Here is a 20,495-nt window from a genome sequence, read left to right on the forward strand (position 1 = left end):
TCCTCCTATGTGGAAAGGGAACAGTTGGGACTGTTATGAAGATACCCAGGTGCCTGGCAGGCAATGACCTATAGTGTCCCCAAGGCAGTCTACCTCACTACATCATGAACCAAAGACGCTCAGACTTGGCTGGGACTGAAGAATATACTTTAATCTCTAAGACAGGGGTTCTAGGTGGGAGTCTCTGGGAGGGGTAACGGAGCCGTGCACACGCACACGGTATAGGCAGGTGAAACGAGAGTTCCCCCAGTTGCTGGAGATCTTCACTTTGACTGCAGCAAAGCCCCTGGGTGGCTGGTTCTGGAACAGAGCCAGACAGTAGCAGCTCCCCCACAGGCCTCTGCTCCACCTGGCAGAGGGGCCTTGGGGGAAGGGAACTTTCCCATTTCACAGGTGTGGGAATGGAGTCCTAGAGAGGGGGACAGGCTTAGCACGTGGGGGCTAGGACAGAAGGTGCTGGGGCCAGAAACACAGACACAGTGCTGTAGGGAAGATGCCTCAGCCATGGAACCTTGGCAGTGTGATGCTGTGGGGCCCTCAGTAAGCCATTGTGCCTCTCTGGGCCTCAGTTTGCCCTCTGTAAGACGGGAGTGCTAATAGATGTTCCCCAGGATTACTATGGACATAAAAGGAACTCTTAGCTCATTAGCCCCTGGCATGTCGTGGCTTCTCTGTAAACTTTGCTCCTCCATTCCTTGTGCCCACAGTGGGCGGAGATGGTGATTATTAAGCCCCCTGCCTAGTATGGAAAAGGCAGAGCGGGACTGGTGGTTCAGGCCTATAATTCCAGCTACTAGTGAGGCCAGCCTGAGCCCCATAGTGAGATTCTGTCTCAAAAAAGAGGTTTGGGCCGGGCGGTGGTGGCACACGCCTTTAATCCCAGCACTCGGGAGGCAGAGCCAGGCGGATCTCTGTGAGTTTGAGGCCAGCCTGGACTACCAAGTGAGTTCCAGGAAAGGCACAAAGCTACACAGAGAAACCCTGTCTCAAAAAAAAAAAAAAAAAAAAAAAAGAAAAAAAAAAGAAAAAAGAAAAAAAAAGAGGTTTGGGGATATGGTTGAGTGGCAGAGCACTTGCCTAGGAAGTGTGAGATCCTAGGTTCACCCCTTCATTCTGCTATAAAACCCAAACCAAAACTCAGTGCCTCTTTTAGCCTCCCAGAGAAGTACAGAAGGGATCCTGAACCCTGGAGCCCAGATCTTGTGGCGAGACAGAGATTTGGACCAGCATTAGCCAGATCCCAAACTTGGACAGTCACGCTGCCAGCTCATCCAGTCCTGCTTCTGTCTGTCCCCAATGTCCTCCTCTCCAGGCCTCAGTTTCCCCTCTTACGGCCAGATCAGATTCTGACTAGGGGCTCCTAGCACAGAGGCCTTACGTTTGGAGCCAGGAGCCCTATCTGATGGGCACTTGGTGTTCAACATTTGCTATCCAGGAAGGAGATGCAGCAAGAGGGCTCCTGGAAGGACCAGAAAACTGGGAAGACTAGCCAGGGTCAGAGGGCTCCCCCAGGTGCTACTCTGGGCCTCAGGCAGCAGCTCCATGTGTCTCTTTGGTTTCATCATCTGTCAAGTAGGTTAGAGTGATTATGCACTTCTCAGGGCTGTAGGGGACTGGGGAGAGCTGCACATGGGGTACCCTCAGCAGATGCGCCTTTGTGGCCTCCCCAGGTACCTGGAGTGGGAACATCTGGATGGTGTTTTCTGGCTGAAACTGGAATGCCCCCAGGAACACTTCCTCCCTGGGGGGGCTCTCCATGCCCTGTGGAACCAGACAATGGAGGTATGAAATGCAGCAGGCTAAGACTTGCATAACTCCTGAGATGGGGGAGGGGCTCCTCATCAACGTGGCCAGTGTCTGGGACAGGAAGGAACACTGCATGGGGAGTTGGAAGCTGAGGTCTTCCAAGCCCATCAGTAAGGGTCAGGCTGCTTCTAAATCCTTCTCTGGATCCCATTCTACTGATAACTCTGTGGGCTGCCTCAGCGTGATGAAGCCCAGTGGTCTCTCTTGCCTCAGAAAAGCCTTGGTTGAAGTAGGCAGCTGCCTGTGTTGGTCCTGGAAGGCTGAGATGTGCCCCACTCTGGCCATTCCCAACCTAGCTAAGCCACATTCCCTCAGCTCTGTGGATGGGTTCTCTTAAGGTTTGGACTACCACCTTCCAAGGTGGACCCGTCAGCCCAGCCTGGCTCCCTGTCATTGTGTGCTCACATAGATGACAAAGTCCTTTGGTGCGGTGTCCAGGCTACCCGACAGTGAGATGGTCTTGGGAATGTGCTGCAGTGTGATGTTGGACAGGTAGACTTTCTGGGCCAAACGGATGGTCACCTGGCCACGGTCACCGGCGAAGGCCCAGCAGTTGCCAGGTGTCACATTGGGCTGGAAGAGGTAGATGTGAGGGGGCTGTGTTGGGTGGATAGGGTCCCTCTTTTCCTGCTTCCCACATTTCCTTAACCTCCTGAAGGTGACCATTCTCTCCGTTCACAGAGCTCAGCTCTAGCCGTTCAGGGAGAGCAGGGCCTGAGAGGGGCCTCTCAGCCTTGTTCTCAGTTCCTGTTCATCTGTCCATCCATTCATTCCTTCATTCATTCACCCCTCACTCCCAACATGTCACCCTGAGACTTAGGCTTGAATGTGCTCTCCATGTACAGAGGAGGAAACTGAGGTACAGAGCAGGGAAGTGAGTGGCCGAGGATCGTGCAGAGCTCTAAGTGTAACTTGGTAATTTGGCCCTGGAATGGGCTTGCTGTTAACCACCATTTGTCTGACCCACAAACGAGAAACAGAAGCCCGAGGTGGAAAGAGGGATGGCCTCACAGCACACGGGGAAGCTACTCATCCAGTAGGTGCTGGGCTTCTTGAAGACACAGTATGCACCATCCTGCATCTGGAGCTGTGGTGCTAGGATAAGGGTTGGGGGGATCTTGGAAGGACTCCTGCAGGAGCTGGGACAAGGGAGAGTAGCAGTTAGCTGGGAGAGGCATGCCAACAAGGGGAGTCAGGTAGGGCTGGTGGAATGGGAAGCTGGAGTTGGCTGGCCAGGCTTGGAAGTGCAGAAGCCCGGGTAGCAGAGACTTTGCCCTAGACCTGACTGAAGCCAGTGTTTTGCAGCCAGACTTGGCCCCTCTATTGCCTGGGCTGTACCACCTGTCTCCCTGGTCAGTGCTTGCTAGGTTCTGTGATTCCTTTCCCCTGTCCCAGGCCCTCGCTGCCAACTTGTTACACAGGGGACCTTGCTTGTCCCCGTCCACTCCAATAGGAGGCTTCCCCACCCGAGAGGCCACTGTCCTAGATGGACTCTGGGAGTTCCTTGAAGGTGGGGTCCATAGATGGGTGGCCTGTGGCTGTGGCACTGCCCCAAGCTGACGAAGTCTCAGTGGTTTGTAGTTGCTCTGGGGCTTGGACAAGCCTGTTCCCTTCTCTGGGCTTCAGTTTCCCCATCTGTAAGCATTTTCAGAGGGGGGAGTGTTTGAACGCAGGATCTGCCACATACCGTGTGCCCAAGTGATCTGCTTTCTCGGCCTGGTGTCCTCCTTTGCAAAGGAAGTGCATCTCAGGCCCACCCTCCAAGGTGGCTTGAGGGTTCTTAGACCCCAAAGTGTCAGGATTGGGTGGGGGGCGGTCACTGTGTCCTTTTCCTGCCAGAGGCCTCCCTGTGGCTCCTGGTCTTTCTCCATTCTTGTCTTCCCTCCCTCACAGCGTTCATCCTGTCCACTGCCCACCCCACCCCCCACACTCCCCGGTCTTTGCCTCATCTCTCCTTCCTGCTGCTGTCTTCAATTTTGCCCCACCTTTGCTGCTAGCTCCGGTTACTAGCCCTCTCCTGGCCCTCCCTCTGTCGCCTGCCCTGGCCCCCTGCCTCGAGGATCACGTCCGGGGGCTGCGCGTAGTTCCACAGCCGGATCCAGTTCCAGTAGGAGCGAGCCTTGTCGTGGTTATATGTGGCTGACGTGTGCTCGAAGTCGATGCTGGCCCCTGTATGGAGGGGGGTGTCTCAGCCTCTGCTGGAGGGGGACTCCTACCTGAGGGCGCGCTCCTGCTTGGGCTGAATCCCTGCCATCTCTGGAGCTCAGTGTGCCCCTCTAGGCAATGGGATGAACATTGTAGTTAGTAGTATAAGAGTGGCTTGCCCAGGCTGTGTGCCAAGGGAACCAGTGCATTGGTATTTCCCAGATACTAGGCTGGTGTGCTGGGGACAGCTGCATGTATGTGCAGGGTGCAAGGGGGGTGTGGCTTGAAAAGTGGAAGGAAGCCTGGGGTGGTTCTGGAGAGGGGCTCTTGGGTCTGATCCCACATTTCCCTGAGGTCTGAGGTGCCTGGGTCAGTTGGTGTTGCCTGGTTGGGTCCCAGTCCCCTCAAGCACCCTGAGCTCTCTCTTGCAACCTCATCCCATGGGCAATTTACACTTCATCCTCTCAACCCAAATGTCTCCCAAGGAAAGGGGTCCCCTCCTCCCTAGACACCTGCTCTATTCCTCCTGAAGTCACTCTTCGGCTGCCATTGGGACCACTTGTTTGTTTCAAAAGTCAGTCTTTCTACCACAGGGCCTCCTCTGTGCACCAAGCCCCGGGTTTGGGGAATGTAAGGGGTGAGGGGTGATGGAGGGGCATGGGTAGAGTTGAGGGTCATGGGTTCCTGTTGCCCACCCCTGTCAGAGAAGGCCAGGTGGGAGCAGAGGTCAGCTCTGAGGCTGGACTTCACAGGAGCAGAAGCATGTACGCCTCATGAAGGGTTTCTGAGGTAGGTCTGTGGTGGGTTAATGGGGGAGGCAGGTCACTTACCTATGGACTTCAAGGCAAAGTCTGGCTTTTCAATGTAATCACCTTGTATCATCTTCATTATTTTCTGGGCCATTTTTTGCTGAGAAGGCAGAAAACACAGGCTGGTATGTTCTTACAGATTATGAGCCCCATCGGTGTCCTTGGCAAATGACAGGTGGTTGTAGGACACCTCTCCCACCTTCAGAGGATGTGGATGCCCCTGAGTAGGATGACCCAGTTGCTATACTTTGAGGAAGCCCCGAGACACAAAGTCACCCTTATCCTCTGGGTCTGTGTGAGCTTTGAAGTTCATGTTACAAGATGTCACACGGAGGTCCTAGAGACTTAGTGGAGTCAAAGGCAGGGCCCCCAGAAGAAGACAGCCCTTACTGCTATGGGACTTGGGCAATATGTTGCCTCTGAGTCTAGATTTCCTAAATCTGTTAGATGGGACAAAAATCCTCTCTGCCACCATGGCTGTGAAATGCTGTTGGGGATTAGAGAGCTGTGAGAAGTCCATCATGTTCTCTGTCATCCCCTATGACCTTCCTGGAGATTTGGGAAATTGTCGCTCCATCTTCGAGGTAAGAATATGGCAGCCCACAGGCATAAAGCTTTGGTGCTCACACAGCTGTGAGAAACAGAGATAGCAGCTTCAGGTCCTGGGCCCTTGAGCACTCCCCTGGCCTGGCAGAGGAAGGCTGGAAAGCACTGTACACAGTCAGTGCTCAGCCACAGCTAGCTATTCTTCTTAGATACCTCCAGTGGACGCCAGTTCTGTTTCCCAACAATGGCTGCAATAAGGTCTCCTGCTCCAAGCTCTATTTTTTCAATCTGATACTGATATCTTCTCAAAGAGCTGTGTGTGTGTGTGTGTGTGTGTGTGTGTGTGTGTGTGTGTGTGTCTGTGTCTGTGTCCAAGGTCCCCTTCCCATCAGTCAGTACTAGGGCAGAAAAGAGGTTTTGTGACTGAGTCCTAAGGGCTTACAATGTTGCTTGTATCTCTGGGGTCTCTCTCAAAGTCACATGTTGTGAGGAAGCCAGGTGACAAGGTCATCTGTGGGTGCTTTGATTAATGGTGATTATGGTTTGAATATTTGCATACCCTATAGGCTTGTGTGTTGAACACATGATTCATAACGTGTGACACTGTTTTTGGAGGTTCTAGAAACTATATGAGTTGTGTCTAACTGGAATAAGTAAGTCACAGATGTGTCCTTGGGGATTCTGTTTTGCTCTTGCCTCTTCCTGTTACTCTGCTCTGCTTCCTGTTGGCCATGAGGTAAATTAAACAGCCTCCACCATACACTCCAACTACCATGATGTTCTGACTAGGCACACTGGGCCAAGCAAGCATTGATCGAGTCCTCTGAAACCCTGAGCCACAAATAATAATCACTCCTTTTAAGTTGCAACACTATGTATTTAGTCACAATGACAGCAAAATAAACACAGGGAATTGGTACTAGAAGAATGAGGTTGTTGCTATGGCTAAACCTGACCAGGCGGTTCTTAAGCCTTTGAAATTGGTTGGTGGGAGCAATTTGGAAGAGTTTAACAAAACGGTCTAGAGAAGCCCTAGAATGCTCTAAGGCTTACAGAGCTTACTCATATTGAAGACAGGCATCTGAGCAGTTGAGGTCAGGCTCATGAGGTTTCAAATGGGACTGAGGACTCCACCAGGATTCAGACCAGGGGGCGTTCTGGTAAGGAATGTGTCTACCTTTTTTCCATGTTCCACTTTATGGAACTTCCTTCCCTTTTATGGAAGGCTGAGTTTAAATGTGATGGGCTTGTCAATCTATTTGGGGGAAGTTCTAGGACAGTACAGTATTTAATCAATGGCATAGCTGTTGCTGGCTGCTTTTCAACTAGGGTCACAGCAAGAGTTGGGAGCAAAGAACAGAGAGCAGAAATATTTGATTTGGTTAGGAAAAGAACACATTTAAAGTTGTGGGTGGTCCTGGTTCTTAGAAAGATTAGCTCCATTAAAAAGAAACCGAGTGCTTTTCATCCGGACAATAGCAATGGTGTCTTAAGGGTATCTCAAGTCTGTCCAGACCCCACCACAGCAGGCACAAGGGTATGAAAGACCAAATTCATTTTAAAGATTTATCCTGGAGAAGAAAGTGCCTCTGGGGTACCCTGCTCACAAAGGATTGTGTAGAGCAATGTTTATCCAGGACTGGTCTCACTGTGTCCAGTTATTTAGGCATTCAGAGGCTACAACAGCCCTGTCCAAAGAGGCCTGGCTTCTACTTGAGCTTGCAGCAGACCTTGGCACCATCCGTACGATGTTGCTTTTGTAAAGGCACAGAACACAAGAGTCACAGAATCACAGAGGTTTCCACCCTGGTTTTAAAGGAGGGCCTGGAGGCTAGGTAAAGTATGGAGGGATCAGAATTCCCAGCGTGATGTGTGAAGCTATAAGATTGAAGGCTGAGCAGCAATGGAGAGCCTAGGAAGACAGAGATGCCAGGAGGATGGAATACTTGCCCCCAGTAAGGTAGGTGCCACCGGGGTTAGGGATTTTATATTCATGTGGGGCTAGAAGACAAAACAGAAGACTTAAGAGCCCTCAAACATATGGTGAGGCTTTTCCATTAAGACATTTGGCAAACTTTTGAAGATGAATGAGCAGGAATTCAAATCAGCCAAAAACCTCTAAGAAGTCTTATAAAAATTTCAGTTTGTGTCTGTCTGTCTAAACCAGCTTAATAACCCACCAAGAAAAAAAGTGGCATGTTTACTTCATCTTTCCTATGAAGCAAAGGGGATTTTCTCAGTGATAGTTGCAATTATGTAAGGTAAGTAGATTTATTTTATATCATGTCCAGAAAACACTAAAAATTACTAGACATTAATAGATAAGGTCAAAAGCTGATATTAAGTGAGAAAAAGAAAAAGAAAAATAGGAAGAGAATACCATAGATCACCCATACATTGGAGTTAGCTGACAAAGATTTAAAAACAGCCATGATTTATATCTTAAATAAAGGAAAAGATAGAAAACACAGACAAATGGTGAACTGATGGTAGAATTGAATTTGTGAAATATAAATACATTGAATATGAATTCTAAAATGAAATAATGAAATATGTGAAATGAATGGTTAATTTTATATACAGAATACAGTACTGCAAGTGAGTCTGAAGAAAGTTGAGACAAAACTGTCAAAACTGAGGTCATAGAGAAAAAGAATGAAGAACAACAAGAAATAAATCAGGTAGGAAGCACTTGTAATCTACTCGCTAGGTCTAGTGTAGATATAATCAGAATACCAGAGGAAAGAGTTTATGGATTAGAAGGAATATTTTTTTTAAGAAGGAATATTTTAAGAGATAGAAGCAGCCGGGCGGTGGTGGCGCACGCCTTTAATCCCAGCACTCGGGAGGCAGAGCCAGGCGGATCTCTGTGAGTTCAAGGCCAGCCTGGTCTCCAAAGCGAGTTCCAGGAAAGGCGCAAAGCTACACAGAGAAACCCTGTCTCGAAAAACCACAAAAAAAAAAAAAAGAGATAGAAGCTAAGACTTTTAAAAAGTTATTGAAAAACACCAATGCATATATTCAATAATAGCAAACCCCCAGACAGGTTATACTGGACACAAAAAGAACATTATAGTTTCTAGGGATAAAAATAAAGCCAAAACAAACACCAGATTAGACCCAAAGGGTTAAAGTTCAGAATTGTGCAATTTTCAATAGCAACGGGAAAACCAGAATATGATGGGCTTCCTTCAGAATTTTCAGGAGAAACTTTCCTTTTTAAATTTCTATACCTAGCAAAACTATCAATTAGGTGTAAGGATAGGATAAGGATATTTTAAAACATGCAGGTTAAAAAAAAACCCCATATAACTCCCTTCCTTCACTCTTTTGCATGAAGTTATTAGCAAGGGGTGTTGGGGGGGAGATATACTCTATCAAAATGAGGGATGAAACAAAGGAAGGAAATAACTTGGTATATAAAAAACAGGGCATCAACAAAGACATTGGGAGCTGAAGGGCCAATGGCAGCATCTCACCTCATCAGACATGGCTTCCATCTCTTGGAGTTTGGCAATGAGCTGGTTCATGCTACCTCGTAGGTCCTGGATTTCCCCAGTGTGATGCCGTACCTTCTCCTGGTACATCCTTATCAACAAGGAGGTAAAACAAGAACTGATTGCTTTATGATGTTGCTATTGCAAGTAAGCCTTCAAAGAACAACCTTTAAAACCTTCCACTCTCCTGGGTCCATCCCGCCTACACCCCTCTCGGTCCAGGAGTCCATCCTACCTACACCCCTCTGAGTCCAGCTCAATGCTCCCAAATTCATGAGTATTTTTTTCTGTTTAAGAATGCTGTCACCAGGTAGTGACTTATTATTTATTTTCAGCTACCATTTACTGAGCACCGATTATGAGCCAGTAACTCTTCAGGATGTTTCACATCTTTTTTTGATGCCTATTTACCTGGAGCAACATGAAAGCTATGCCTCATCTCATGAATGAGTCAAAAGCCCAGAAAAAAAAAGAGATGACTTGCATAAGCACAGTCACATAGAATTTACAGGAGCTAGGATTTAAGTCCAGGTTGGTCTGAGTTGGGTCCATATTTTTAGCTAAGGATATACCCTAGATTCCAACTATAGCTGTTCTTTTTAGAAGAAAATAGGACTAATAAGTAGTTTGCTCTTACCTCAGGCTCTGCAGTGGGCTATTTATGCTGTCATCCTGGTGGAGTATTGAAGAAAGCAGGGATCTCTGTCAGGTGACCTAATCTGGCCCTGATAAGAGCTTCGTCTCTCTGCTCTCTCATGGCCGTTAACCAACCCATTCATCTACCTTCATAGTTAATGATTTTTTTTTTTTGAGACAGGCTGTAATGGCTGTCTTGGAATTAGCTGTAGACCAGGCTGGACTTGAACTCACAGAGATCTGCCTGCCCCTGTCTCCTGAGTGCTGGAATTAAAGGTGTGTGCCACCATCGACCGGTCATCCACTCATCCACCTTTATATTTAATCTCCCACCTATCCACTCACTTACCATCTATCCAAATTCGAAGCTTTTTCCCTCCATAATTATCCATCCATCTATTCATTCATGCTTCTATCCATTCTTCTTCTATTCACACTCCCATCTGGTAACCAGCTACCCAACACCGATAATGGCAGTCCCCTGTGCTTAGCACTGAAATGGTTGTTGCTTGTATGAATCAAACCTGCCTGCTTCCTTTAAGGGGTTGCCAAGTCAGTTGGAGAGATGGTTATGGTTACAGAAAATGGAGGAAAAAGAAAAATGTGACCTTTGCTTTGGTGTGTCTGGAGGTTGTGATCTTTCAGCTAGACCTTAAAGAATACAACAGCTTACACAGGAAGAGAGGAAGAACAGATAAAGGTCTCCCAGACCCCTGCTCTTTATAGGTCTCTGTGACTTCTCCATCAGTAGCTCTGGCCACTGGTTTCCTCTTCCTTCTTCCCCAGAAAACAAAACCTGATGGGGTCTCAACTCACCGAAGTAGAGAGAGTAGAAAGAGCAATGATTCTTTACACCTTATTTTAGTGGGGTTGAGGGGGAGTGGGGGCAGTCTAGAGAAGGGAGATGGGCCACTGTTGGGCTGAACGACAGGAAAGCCACCTGATGGTGGAGGGATGACTGTGTGTAGTCTGTGAGAGTCACATGCAGGAGAGGGGTTTCAGGTGGGTGGGATGGCAAAGGTAGCGATTTGGATCTGGGATGAGCCAAGAATGGACCATCATCCAGATTTGGTGAGAGTAGGAGGGACTACAGAGGGATATTGATGACTTAGATAGGTCAGTCACCTATGGGACCTGCAGGGGGCTCACACTCACCTGCCAGACTTCTAGTTTTGAGGGTAAGTGCATGGAAAATATCCAGAAGCCTGTGGGCCACGAGAACAAGAATGACCCACTTAACTCAAAAGGCTGAAAGCTTGGATTCTGGAATTAAGGCATAAAAGTTAGGGTTGTGTAACTTCAGGAGAAGTTACTTAATCTTTCCAGAACTCAGTGTCCTTCTCTGTAAGATGGGAATAGAGTAATAGCTGCATCATGCTCAAACGGTGTCCTCTGTGAGATGTGTGCCATATAAGCTAAATGACACACCTCCTTCCACCTCATATCTCAGTCTTGATGCCCAGTGGACTCAGAGAGGGCAGCATGGTCTTTCCTGCATTTTATGAGCCCCAGGCTGGCTTGGCTGTATTACTTAAAAGTTCTTAAAATGTATCTGTTGTTCTTAACTCTAAAAAGTTGTCAAAGCATTGCCCGACTTCTACAACTGTTCATTACTCTTAAGCTGCAGGGCAGCACTCATGAGACAGGTAGGGTAACTGGCAGCATGAAAGATGGGGTCATCTCTGGGCTCCCTCTCCCAGAATTGACCCAAGCATGGGGATGCCCCCTGCCCCCAGGCAGGGCCCTGGAGACACACCCAAAGCACAGAGGACCAGAAGGCCCATCTTCTCCATGAGTTTCTGGCAGAGCAACTTGCACCTGAGAAGCAGAAAGGTCACTGTCAAGGTCAGCTGCAGTCTGGCAGGCTCCTCTTGTCTTCATTCCACTCTTCCATTTGTCCATTATCCCCTCCTGTTCCCTTCCTTATTGAACTTGTCCTTCAGGGACCAGCTCTAATGCCCCCTCCTTCTGGGACTTCCAGAGTCACCCCACGCTGCGATCCTAGCCTGGTACTGTTTTCCCACCTGGCTGGAAGGCCATGGTGGTGGTGGAAGGTGGGGCAAGGCTGGGCCCAGAGGAGCCATTAGGTAATATTTAAAATGTCAAGTTTAAATGAGTAAATGAGGTGGGCATCTCAGAAGAGGGGGTTTATATAGACCAAGCAAGCACAGAGAGAGAAGTGGGTGTTATTCTAGACAGGAAGAACCCTGGCAAAGGATTGACATGGGAACCTGGGTGGGATATTCAGGGAGTGAGGACCCCAGCCTTGCAGGCCCTGTGGTTCCACAGAGAGCAGAATAAGGGCATTTAGGAGAAGAAGAGTCGGGCAGGGTACACACTGGGGAGTTGAGCAATGGGGAGCCACAGAAGGTCTGAGATGGGAGACGTGACAGAAGCCAGATTGAGGAGGGCTCATCTGGTCTGACTAGCAGGGGGAGAGGCAAACTAATGAAGGTGCTGTCACTGTCCCCACGCCACTCTCCCCTCTCTCCTGTTTACCTGAAGGTGTTAAGTAGAACTTGCTGGGCCTGAGTCCTCAGGAAGCAGGCCAGGCAGGTGAGCCAGGCTGAAGAGGAGACAAGATGGCAGCAAGGCGTTGTACCCTCATCTTGGCCCCATTGTGAGGACTCACTGACTGTCCTTGAAGCTGGGAGACCCTCTTAATTTGACGGTTGAGCCCAGGATAGCCCCTGTCTCAGCTTATGTAAGCAGCTGTAAGTTCAAGGCCTATGGGCAAGCCTTGCTTGAAGATGGCAGTTAGTGGAGCCTGGTACACTCAGCAGCACAGAAAATGGTGTGTGCTAATGCCATCCCTGGACACCGGGGGCCTGGTGAGGGCCGTGTCCTTCTAGGGTTCATCTCTGGAGTGCAGCATGATTTAAGTTAATAAGTGGGGGATCAGGATAGGTGAGAAGGTGGGTGTATGCATGCGGGAAGAGAGAATGGAAAAGATGGTGGGTTCTTGGCTTGGAAGATTGGTAGAGAGTAAAATGGGGCCATGGAGAGCCAGAGGACTGATGGATGGACAGAGGGATGACAGTCCGTATTAACAAATGAAAATAAGGGGAAAGTGATGAATGCCTCAGTGGTTGAGTGGATAGACAGAGAATGAACACATGCATGGGTGTGTAGATGGATATTGGATGGATTGGTGGGTGGATTAATGGAGCCAAAGTAGAGAAGGACTTGGGGACAGTTTCTCCTATGCTAGCAAGCTTTCCTTTTATTTCTGCTTTTATTCCTGCCTGGAATGGGTGGGGCATCCTCTAGTTCCTTGTATACACTGCCACCCAGGGTAGCCTGAATTCTAGAAAAGCCTGGTCTGAAGCTGCTCCCCTTCCCCTAGCCCTACTACTCCAACTAGTTCTTCCATATATGTATATACATACACATATATCCCAGTATGAACTGGGTTAGGCTGAGGCCTGGGGTGTTGATGCGGAGAGGTAACAGCAGAGCGTCATCTGCAGAGAACATAGAGCACAAGGTCCCTACCAGCCTTAAGGCACGGGCTTGCAGAGACCTGGGGGTCCAGGGCTTGGTGTGCGCCTCTTGGCTGCTCTACCCCCAACTTTACGTCAGGTGCCAGTGAAGCCCCGAGACTCCGCTCTTGCTCACTCATATTTGCTGTGGGTGCCTCTGTCGGTCTGCTGGTGGTGTGGCCTCTTTGGACGCCCCTGAGGATGACAAGGTTCACAACCACATTTTACATCCTACGAGGTCCATGGTGCCACCACGTTTCAGACTAAGAAGCTGTGAATCAGGGACAGATGAGGTCTGGCTGACCTCAAACCTGGGTCTCTTTTGAGACAAGGTGTGTGGGTACTGTGGCCATCGTGGGATGGTCCTAACTGGATAAAGCCCGTCACAGTCTTCTCTTGCCCTTTGTGGCTGCTAGCTCAAGGAGTGTTGGGGAAGAGGGGTGGGTGGCTCTGGGGGTGGGGGACTGATAAAAGCTTTTCTTTGCTGAAGTGAGGCCCATAGGAGGCCATGTCCACTCTCCTCTCTCCCTAGACAGTCATGCTTCTCCACATACTGGATCCGAGCTAGCCTGGTGACCAGCCACACGAGATGCTAAAAGAAAGAGCAACAGCACAGTGGGAGCCTAGAATTTGGGAGGCATCAGAGAACTCTCAAGTCCACCCACTCCGACACTACCCTCACCTTGGCTCCTCTTGGTTAGGGAGATAGAAACATCTTTATTTTGTAAGATAGAAATCCTTAGTCATTTTTAAATTTGATGCTCTCTATATTTGTGTGTATCTACTAAGAAATCACACATCTAGCTGTTGTATTTTGGATACTAAATGTCTCCAGATAGGCTAAGGAACTGGTTTCCAGAGTGGTGGTTTTTGGAGGTGCTGTGAGCCTTTAAGGGGTGGGTCCTAGTAGGAGGTTCTTAGGTCTTTGAGTACATATCCTGGAAAAGGATTGTGAGTTCCTAATCTCTTCCCTTTTCTCTTATTGCTTCCTGGCTTCTGAAGTGAATGTCCTTCTTCCTACACTCTCGTCATGTGTCATCACAGAAACTACAGGGCCCTTGACTATGGACTAGAACTTCCAGACCACGAGGGAAACCTTTTCAGCGATTGCTGGTGCTTTGTTAGAGTGACAGAATACAGTCCCACACAGTGGCTGGTTGTGTGAACATATTATTGGCCCTCCCCAAATATAAGAAACATACATTCCTGAGGCCTATGTGGCATGGTGGGGTGACCAGTGTATCTCAAAATAACCAAAAGACAGGACTTTAAAGTTTCCTAGCACAAGGACCTACTCATTACCCTGACCTCACCACCACACATTTGCCATGTGTACCAAATTACCACATTGCACCCAATAAACACACTATTACTGTGTGCCCACTTAAAAACGAGGGAGGAGATAATTATACAAAAAGATGAGCTAAAATGCTGAAGTTTTTAAGAGTTTCTTTCTTCCCTCATGGTTTGCTTTGTATGCCCTCTTGGAAGTGGGCATCATTTCAAATTGGAATTCCTGTCACCTCCAACTGGACGACTCTTTACAAAGAGGGTGGAGATATTTGCTTCCTTGTCCCCAACACTAGCCCGAGGTGCATTAGGGCAGTGGGCTCGCAATACAGCACTCCTAGCTCATAGCAGGTACTCAGTAAATATGTGTTGAGATGGAGTGCTTTGTGCTCTCTGCGTTTGCCAGGAGACCTTGGGAAAGCTACTTTGAGCTTTGAGCTCTCTGTCCTCAGCGTCTGCTTCTGTAAGGACAGTCGACAAGGCCTGTTTATCCCTAAGGAACTCTAACAGGCTGGGAAAAGGCAGGAGCTGCTGGCCTCACCTCCTGTGCCTGGCGCTGTGGCTCGCATCTTCAGGTAGGGCACATGAGTCCCCAGTGTTCCTCGCCCGGGGCATTGGTTTCCTTTTTTTAAGGATGGAGGATGAGGATGGAGATCTATGGGAGTCAAGGAAGAGGAAGTGGCCACCACTGCCACCACCACTTCTGAGTATCCCCTGGAAGGTGACAGGGAATTTACTGGGTCGAGTGGAACTGTCAGCTCTGTGACCTCATAGAATTCTTGAATGGAGGATCCCAAGTCTGTAGCCTGTCTCCAGAACCTCCCCTCAGAGGATGCCATTGTGACTGACCTTCCATTTTGAAGATGTGAAGGTTGAAGTTGTTATCCAGGGAGGGCCATGCCAGGGCAAAGGCTGGGCAGAGGCAAGAATGGAGGTGCCCATAATCAAGCCACTCTCCTTGCTCCTAAGACTCTTTGCTGCCTCATGCTTCCTGGGCTTACTGCCTTCTCAGGCTGCATGTGAATTAATTTTCTTTTCTTTTTTTAAACTTTCTCTTCATTTATTCTTTGTGTCTTTCACTTCATGCATCTCGATCCCATTCATCTCCCTGTCCCTTCGTATCTGCCCTCTGCCCTTACATTCTCCCCCCTAAAATAAAATAAATTTTAAGAAAAAAAAATCTTGTTGTGGAAGCTGCAGTGTGGCCCAGTGACTCACACAGTACAGTATACCCTTTAGTCTTTATATCTTTACTTACAAGTGTTCATTGAAAAGAGTCATTGGTCTGGTATAAGGCATCTATCTGGTTTCTATTATGCCACCAATACTGGGCCCTCACTAGGGCTCCCCTTGGGTATTCTGTTGTTGCCCTGTGTTGTGGAGATCCTGCAGATGCCCTTTCATGTGCTCCAGCAGATCATAGATGGGGTGGATATTGGGGTGGGCCAACTCATAACCCCGGTTCTAGGCCTGGGTAGTTGCAGGGTTGATCAGCCCGCCAGTTCTTTCCTGTCCTCACCACCAGGGTGAGCTCTCCAACATTGCCCTGACTAGTTTACCCTATGCAGCAATGAGTAGGGGCAGGGTCAATTCTCCTGCTTTCATGCCCTCAGGGTCAGCTCACCAACACCTACACTGCCAGGGCTAGCTCTACTGTGTTGCCTAGGCCAGGTGCAGGGGCCACTCTCCTGAGTGCTGCAGCTGGTGAGGGGCAGGGACAACTCTCCCACTCTTATGACCTCAGGATCAGCTGCCACAGGTGGCAAGGGGCAGGGAAAGGAGGGGTGTGGGGTCTTGCCCCACTGGCAACTTAGGTCACCTCTGAAGAGGTGGCCTGGAACCGAGGAAAGGTAAGTGCGCCACTCACCCATTTCCCAGCCTTTCTCCTACCTGGAGACAATCAGACACAGCAGGGAGTCAAGTCAAGCAAAAACTCCTTTATTATTAGGCAGTAAGCCTCTTTTATAGCAGAAAACTTCAGAACCCTAGGAGAGGGTGGAAGGAACCAACCAACCAATCGTTTTAAAGGTCACCCTATGCTCATTTCCTTATTTACAAGCTATTTATGCACTGACATCATCTCAGCGTAAACAACTTGGGCTAACTTCCTCTCGGCACCATTTGTATCTAATCTCAGCGTAAACAACTTGGGCTCTATCTGTCTAACTTCCTCTTGGCACCATCTTTGCCGCCTATGTATGCCCCACAGTGGGGAATGTCTCCCTTGTCCATGCCACCATATGGCAGATGAGTGGTGGGGCCAGATTTCCCACCCTCACGTTCTTGGGGCCAGCTCACCTGAGCCCCCATTAACAGGGTCAGCTCTACTGTCCAGACAAGGTGCAGGACCTGCTTTCCTGAGTGCTGCAGCTGGTAAAGGGGAGGGTCAGCTTCCTCGCCTGTTGCAAGTGGCAAGGGCAAAGGGGGAGGGCATCTTTCCCTCGCCCTCACCATCACAGTGCAGGTGAGGGGGGCAGTACCAGCTCTCTCACTCTCATACCCTCAGGGCCTGCTCACCTATGCCCCTGTCTACAGGGACAGCTCTACTGTGCTGCCCAGGTGGAGCATAGGACCTTCTCTCCTGAGTGCTGCAGCTGGTGAAGGGCAGGACCAGTTCTCCCTAGGGTTGCAGCCAGTGAGGGGCAGGACTAACTCTGCTCTATCATCTTGTTTTTTGATGGTGGTATCAGAAGCCCTGTATATCAACATAGACCGATGCTTCAATAGAGGCATGAACCTAGGCATGGACACTGGCGGCAGCCCAGGCCCAGACATCATCATGGCTCTGGGTGGCAATCAAGCCACCCACCTCAGCCCACTCCTCACTGCTTTCACCTTTTTAGATATGCCTCTGTCCACAGGACATGAACCATTCTGTCTCTCTCTTTCATACCATGCCATACATTTGCTCACCATAATAGTGTCCAACTGCCTGGTGCCAGAAGGTGTCAGGTGGCGTCCGTTTTCTCCTTGGCACCCAGGGTGGACTGCCCTGGGCATGCGTGTGGGTCTTGGGCATGGCACTGGGCAGAGATGTGTTTTCTCCTCAGCTCCTGGGAAAAAGAAGTCTTAGCATAGGGCCACAGCTCTGCCAGTACCTTGTGGTGATATTATGTTCCCCAAATATTGTGCATCTTAAATAAACTTATCTGTGGTCAGAGAACAGAACAGCCACTAGATATAGAGGCCAGAAAATGGTGGCACACATGCCTTTAATCCTAGCATTCCAGAGGCAGAGATCCATCTGGATCTCTATGAGTTCAAAGCCACACTGGAAACAGTTAGGTGTGGTAACAAGAGCTTTTAATCCCAGGAAGTGATGGCAGGAAAGGTATATAAGGTGTGAAGACCAGAAACTAGAAACTTTTGGCCTGGCTAAGCTTTTAGGCTTTTAGCAGCAGTTCAGCTAAGATTCATTCAGGTGAGGACACAGAGGCTTCCAGTCTGAGGAAACAGGATCAGCTGAGTAATTGGTGAGGTGAGGTGGCTGTGGCTTGTTCGGCTTCCCTGATCTTCCAGCATTCACTCCAATAACTGGCACTGGGTTTGTTTTTATTAATAAGACCTCCTAACAATTCATGCTACAATACCTCAGTGATTCTCCTAGTGAGACTTGCTTGCCCTTCTGACCCCCAGAACCGTATTTTGGGTGTAGAGAATGCAGCCCAGTTGATAGGCTGCCTGCTTGGCATGCATGAAGCCCTGGTCAACAAAATGGGATGTGTGCCTGTAATCCCAGCACTTGGGAGGTGTGGAGGCAGAATGATCAGAAGGTCAAGGTCATCCTTGACTACATAGCAAATTGGAGGCTAGCCTGGGCTACAATGAGATCCTATATTAAAAAATAAAAAGAAAAAAGGTGATAAATCTTTGAGTTTCTGAGTGTGTGATGATTTGTCATAGCAGCCCCTTGAGAATGCCCAGTGAAGGGGAAACTCAAATCCTGATACTAATTCTTACAAGACCTTTTAACTGTCCATTTACTCAACATTAATCATAGTACTCAGTATGTTCCAGCACAGGCACAGGGGTGGGCTGAAGACCTGTAGGCAGAGTCCCTTACATGTAGAAGGCGCTTGGTAAATAGGGCTTGTGTTGCTGCATGGAGGCTGCAGGTTCTGGGAGAAGGTGCTGGTGAAGACTCTCCCTTTATGTCACCTGGATGTTACCCAAGAGCCTCTTGTGCTGGAAGAACTGAAGAAGAGGAAGTATTCATGTCAAAAGCAAACACTGAGAATGGCATCAGTCAATATTTGTACATGTCTTCAATGTCTGATGAGTGAGCAAAAGGACCTAGTCTTGGGCAATGGTAGGCAAACTGCTTCTGGGAGTGGGATGTTAGCCATCTCTGACGCCTCATTCTTTCTGCCTCCGAGAACCAGGCCAGGAGCACTGGCTGGGAGGCAGAGATATTCCAGGAACACTTGATGGTGTCTGCAGTTAGTTCCATATGTGCCAGTGAAGATCCAGCCCCAGTAGGAGTCACATGGATCTCTAGAGTAGGAGAATGTCCCCCAGGTCACTTGTGTCTGTGGCCCAGGTGACTCACTCAGAAGGATGGAAGGGAATTCCTGTAGCCAGGCCATTGCTCATGTGTATACACATGTAAGTACATGTATATGATACCCCTACCCCAGAAAGCAGTCCACTGCATTCATATACACACAAGCACCTCAAATCACTATCCTAGACCCACAGTCCCTTCACTCAACAGTCCAACATATCCGTACATAGAACTCTTCACACCTGTGCCCTTGAAGTGACATCATTAGCCAAGATGTCACCATGCCATACCATCTACCCATCCTCAGACACCCATTTCCCTCCGACCCATTTCCCTGTGACCTTACATGTGTGTACATACAACCTCATGCTCACATACATGCCATCTTTTCTTCCACATGCGATGGATCATGTCTACCCACTGTGACAGATGTGAGTTTGGAGAGTGATGGGTGTGACAGGGAACAGTGGGTCAGCCACACTGTCTTCTGTTCCTTTTTTGCACGAAGGCTCAATGTGTGACCAAGATTAGGACTCATTGTTGGGGATCAGGGCTTAGATAGCCTCCTGCTCTTCTTCCAAGAGTCCTATTTCTGGAAGAGCTTGGAGACACAGGACTGGGCACCCTTGCTCCTGGACCTTGACTGGTCCTGGCTGGGACGGTGAGGATGGTGAGGGAACACTCCTGGGAACAGTCCTCCTTCCAGAGAGCTACAGATCCTTGAGCCGAAAGGGCCCAGTCCCAGGGTCCCTCAGCAGCTGGCAGTTATGCTTGTGTGCGTGGCAGACCCATCACACAGGGGAACGGAGACACTTGACAAGGCCATGTTTGCAGGGAAAACATTTGCAACCACAAGCAAACCGGCCACTCCCTCGCTCCTGCCTCGTGGTCTGCAGGCCGCAGTGGGGAGCCTCAAAAAGCAGCCTGTGCACTTCCTCTCCAGGCAAAGCGTCTCAAGGCCGAGTGTCCGCTTGCCTTCACACCCTTTGAGGTAGGACTGAGCTGGGTGGCTGCTTCTCCCTCCCTCCGTCCATGGGGATGCCACTTCCAGCCACCCCCTTACAACAGGCACCCCCTGTCCCTGGCCTTGCAGAGAACATTGACAAGTGCCATCTTGCTGGGCTTCAGCTAGCCCATTGGAGCACTGACTTCTCATGCCTGCAGCTGGGGTGAGAACCCCTCTCTCAGAACTGGGTTCACACCTGACTGTTAGGCTGATCTGGTCTCGGGGGACCTGGGCCACTCTTAGGACATGCCTCACTTGGCTAGGATGACATGGAGATGGGAGCTGCCCTGGGTCTTCTCCGGTAAGGTCTAGACAGCTGAACACCAGGCTAGTCTGGCACAATGGGCTGGACACCCGGCTTCAAGTGACCGGACTGTAGACTACTAGTACTCTAGTAGGGCCGAATCCTTTTCTCAGGACAGGCAACTGCCTTCCATATCCCCATCACGACCTCATCCTTCTCTTCTGACACTGCTTGGGTCTTGCCCCTCTGCACCCCCTCCCAACCCCTGTCTGCTGTGTCACTTCAGGAAAGGCCACATCTTCTTGCGGGGTCTTGGCTATTTTTAGACACTCTCACCATGTCTTACATTTCCCCAAACAAATGCAAAGACGGATGTGTTGAGGTTTGGAGCAGGGCTCTGACCACCACTCAGCATGGATACAGGCTGGGATGAGACATGAGTGCCCAAGGGTGGGATGGATAGCTGCCCAAGCTCCCTAATGCTTGTTCCTACCCTGACTACAGAGCCTGGTGTAGTGGCTGGGACAGCC

At 49.4% G+C, this 20,495-nt stretch overlaps 1 protein-coding gene across 1 annotated transcript; it reads right to left on the reverse strand.

Annotated features, from left to right (window-relative positions):
- Positions 1-130: 130 nt before the first annotated feature.
- On the reverse strand, positions 131-14,957 carry Sun5 (Sad1 and UNC84 domain containing 5). Its single transcript, XM_059261676.1, has 13 exons — positions 14,753-14,957; positions 13,058-13,116; positions 12,829-12,903; positions 11,939-12,005; positions 11,196-11,257; positions 10,595-10,644; positions 9,441-9,475; positions 8,786-8,894; positions 4,782-4,860; positions 3,860-3,975; positions 2,212-2,379; positions 1,675-1,761; positions 131-300 (listed from the first exon to the last, which is right to left on the reverse strand). The coding sequence occupies exons 1-13, from the start codon at positions 14,824-14,826 to the stop codon at positions 157-159; spliced, it is 1,125 nt and encodes a 374-aa protein (XP_059117659.1). The 5' UTR covers positions 14,827-14,957; the 3' UTR covers positions 131-156.
- Positions 14,958-20,495: the final 5,538 nt, after the last annotated feature.

Source organism: Peromyscus eremicus, chromosome 4, assembly GCF_949786415.1.
Source record: "Peromyscus eremicus chromosome 4, PerEre_H2_v1, whole genome shotgun sequence".
NCBI classification, from domain to species: Eukaryota; Metazoa; Chordata; class Mammalia; order Rodentia; family Cricetidae; genus Peromyscus; species Peromyscus eremicus.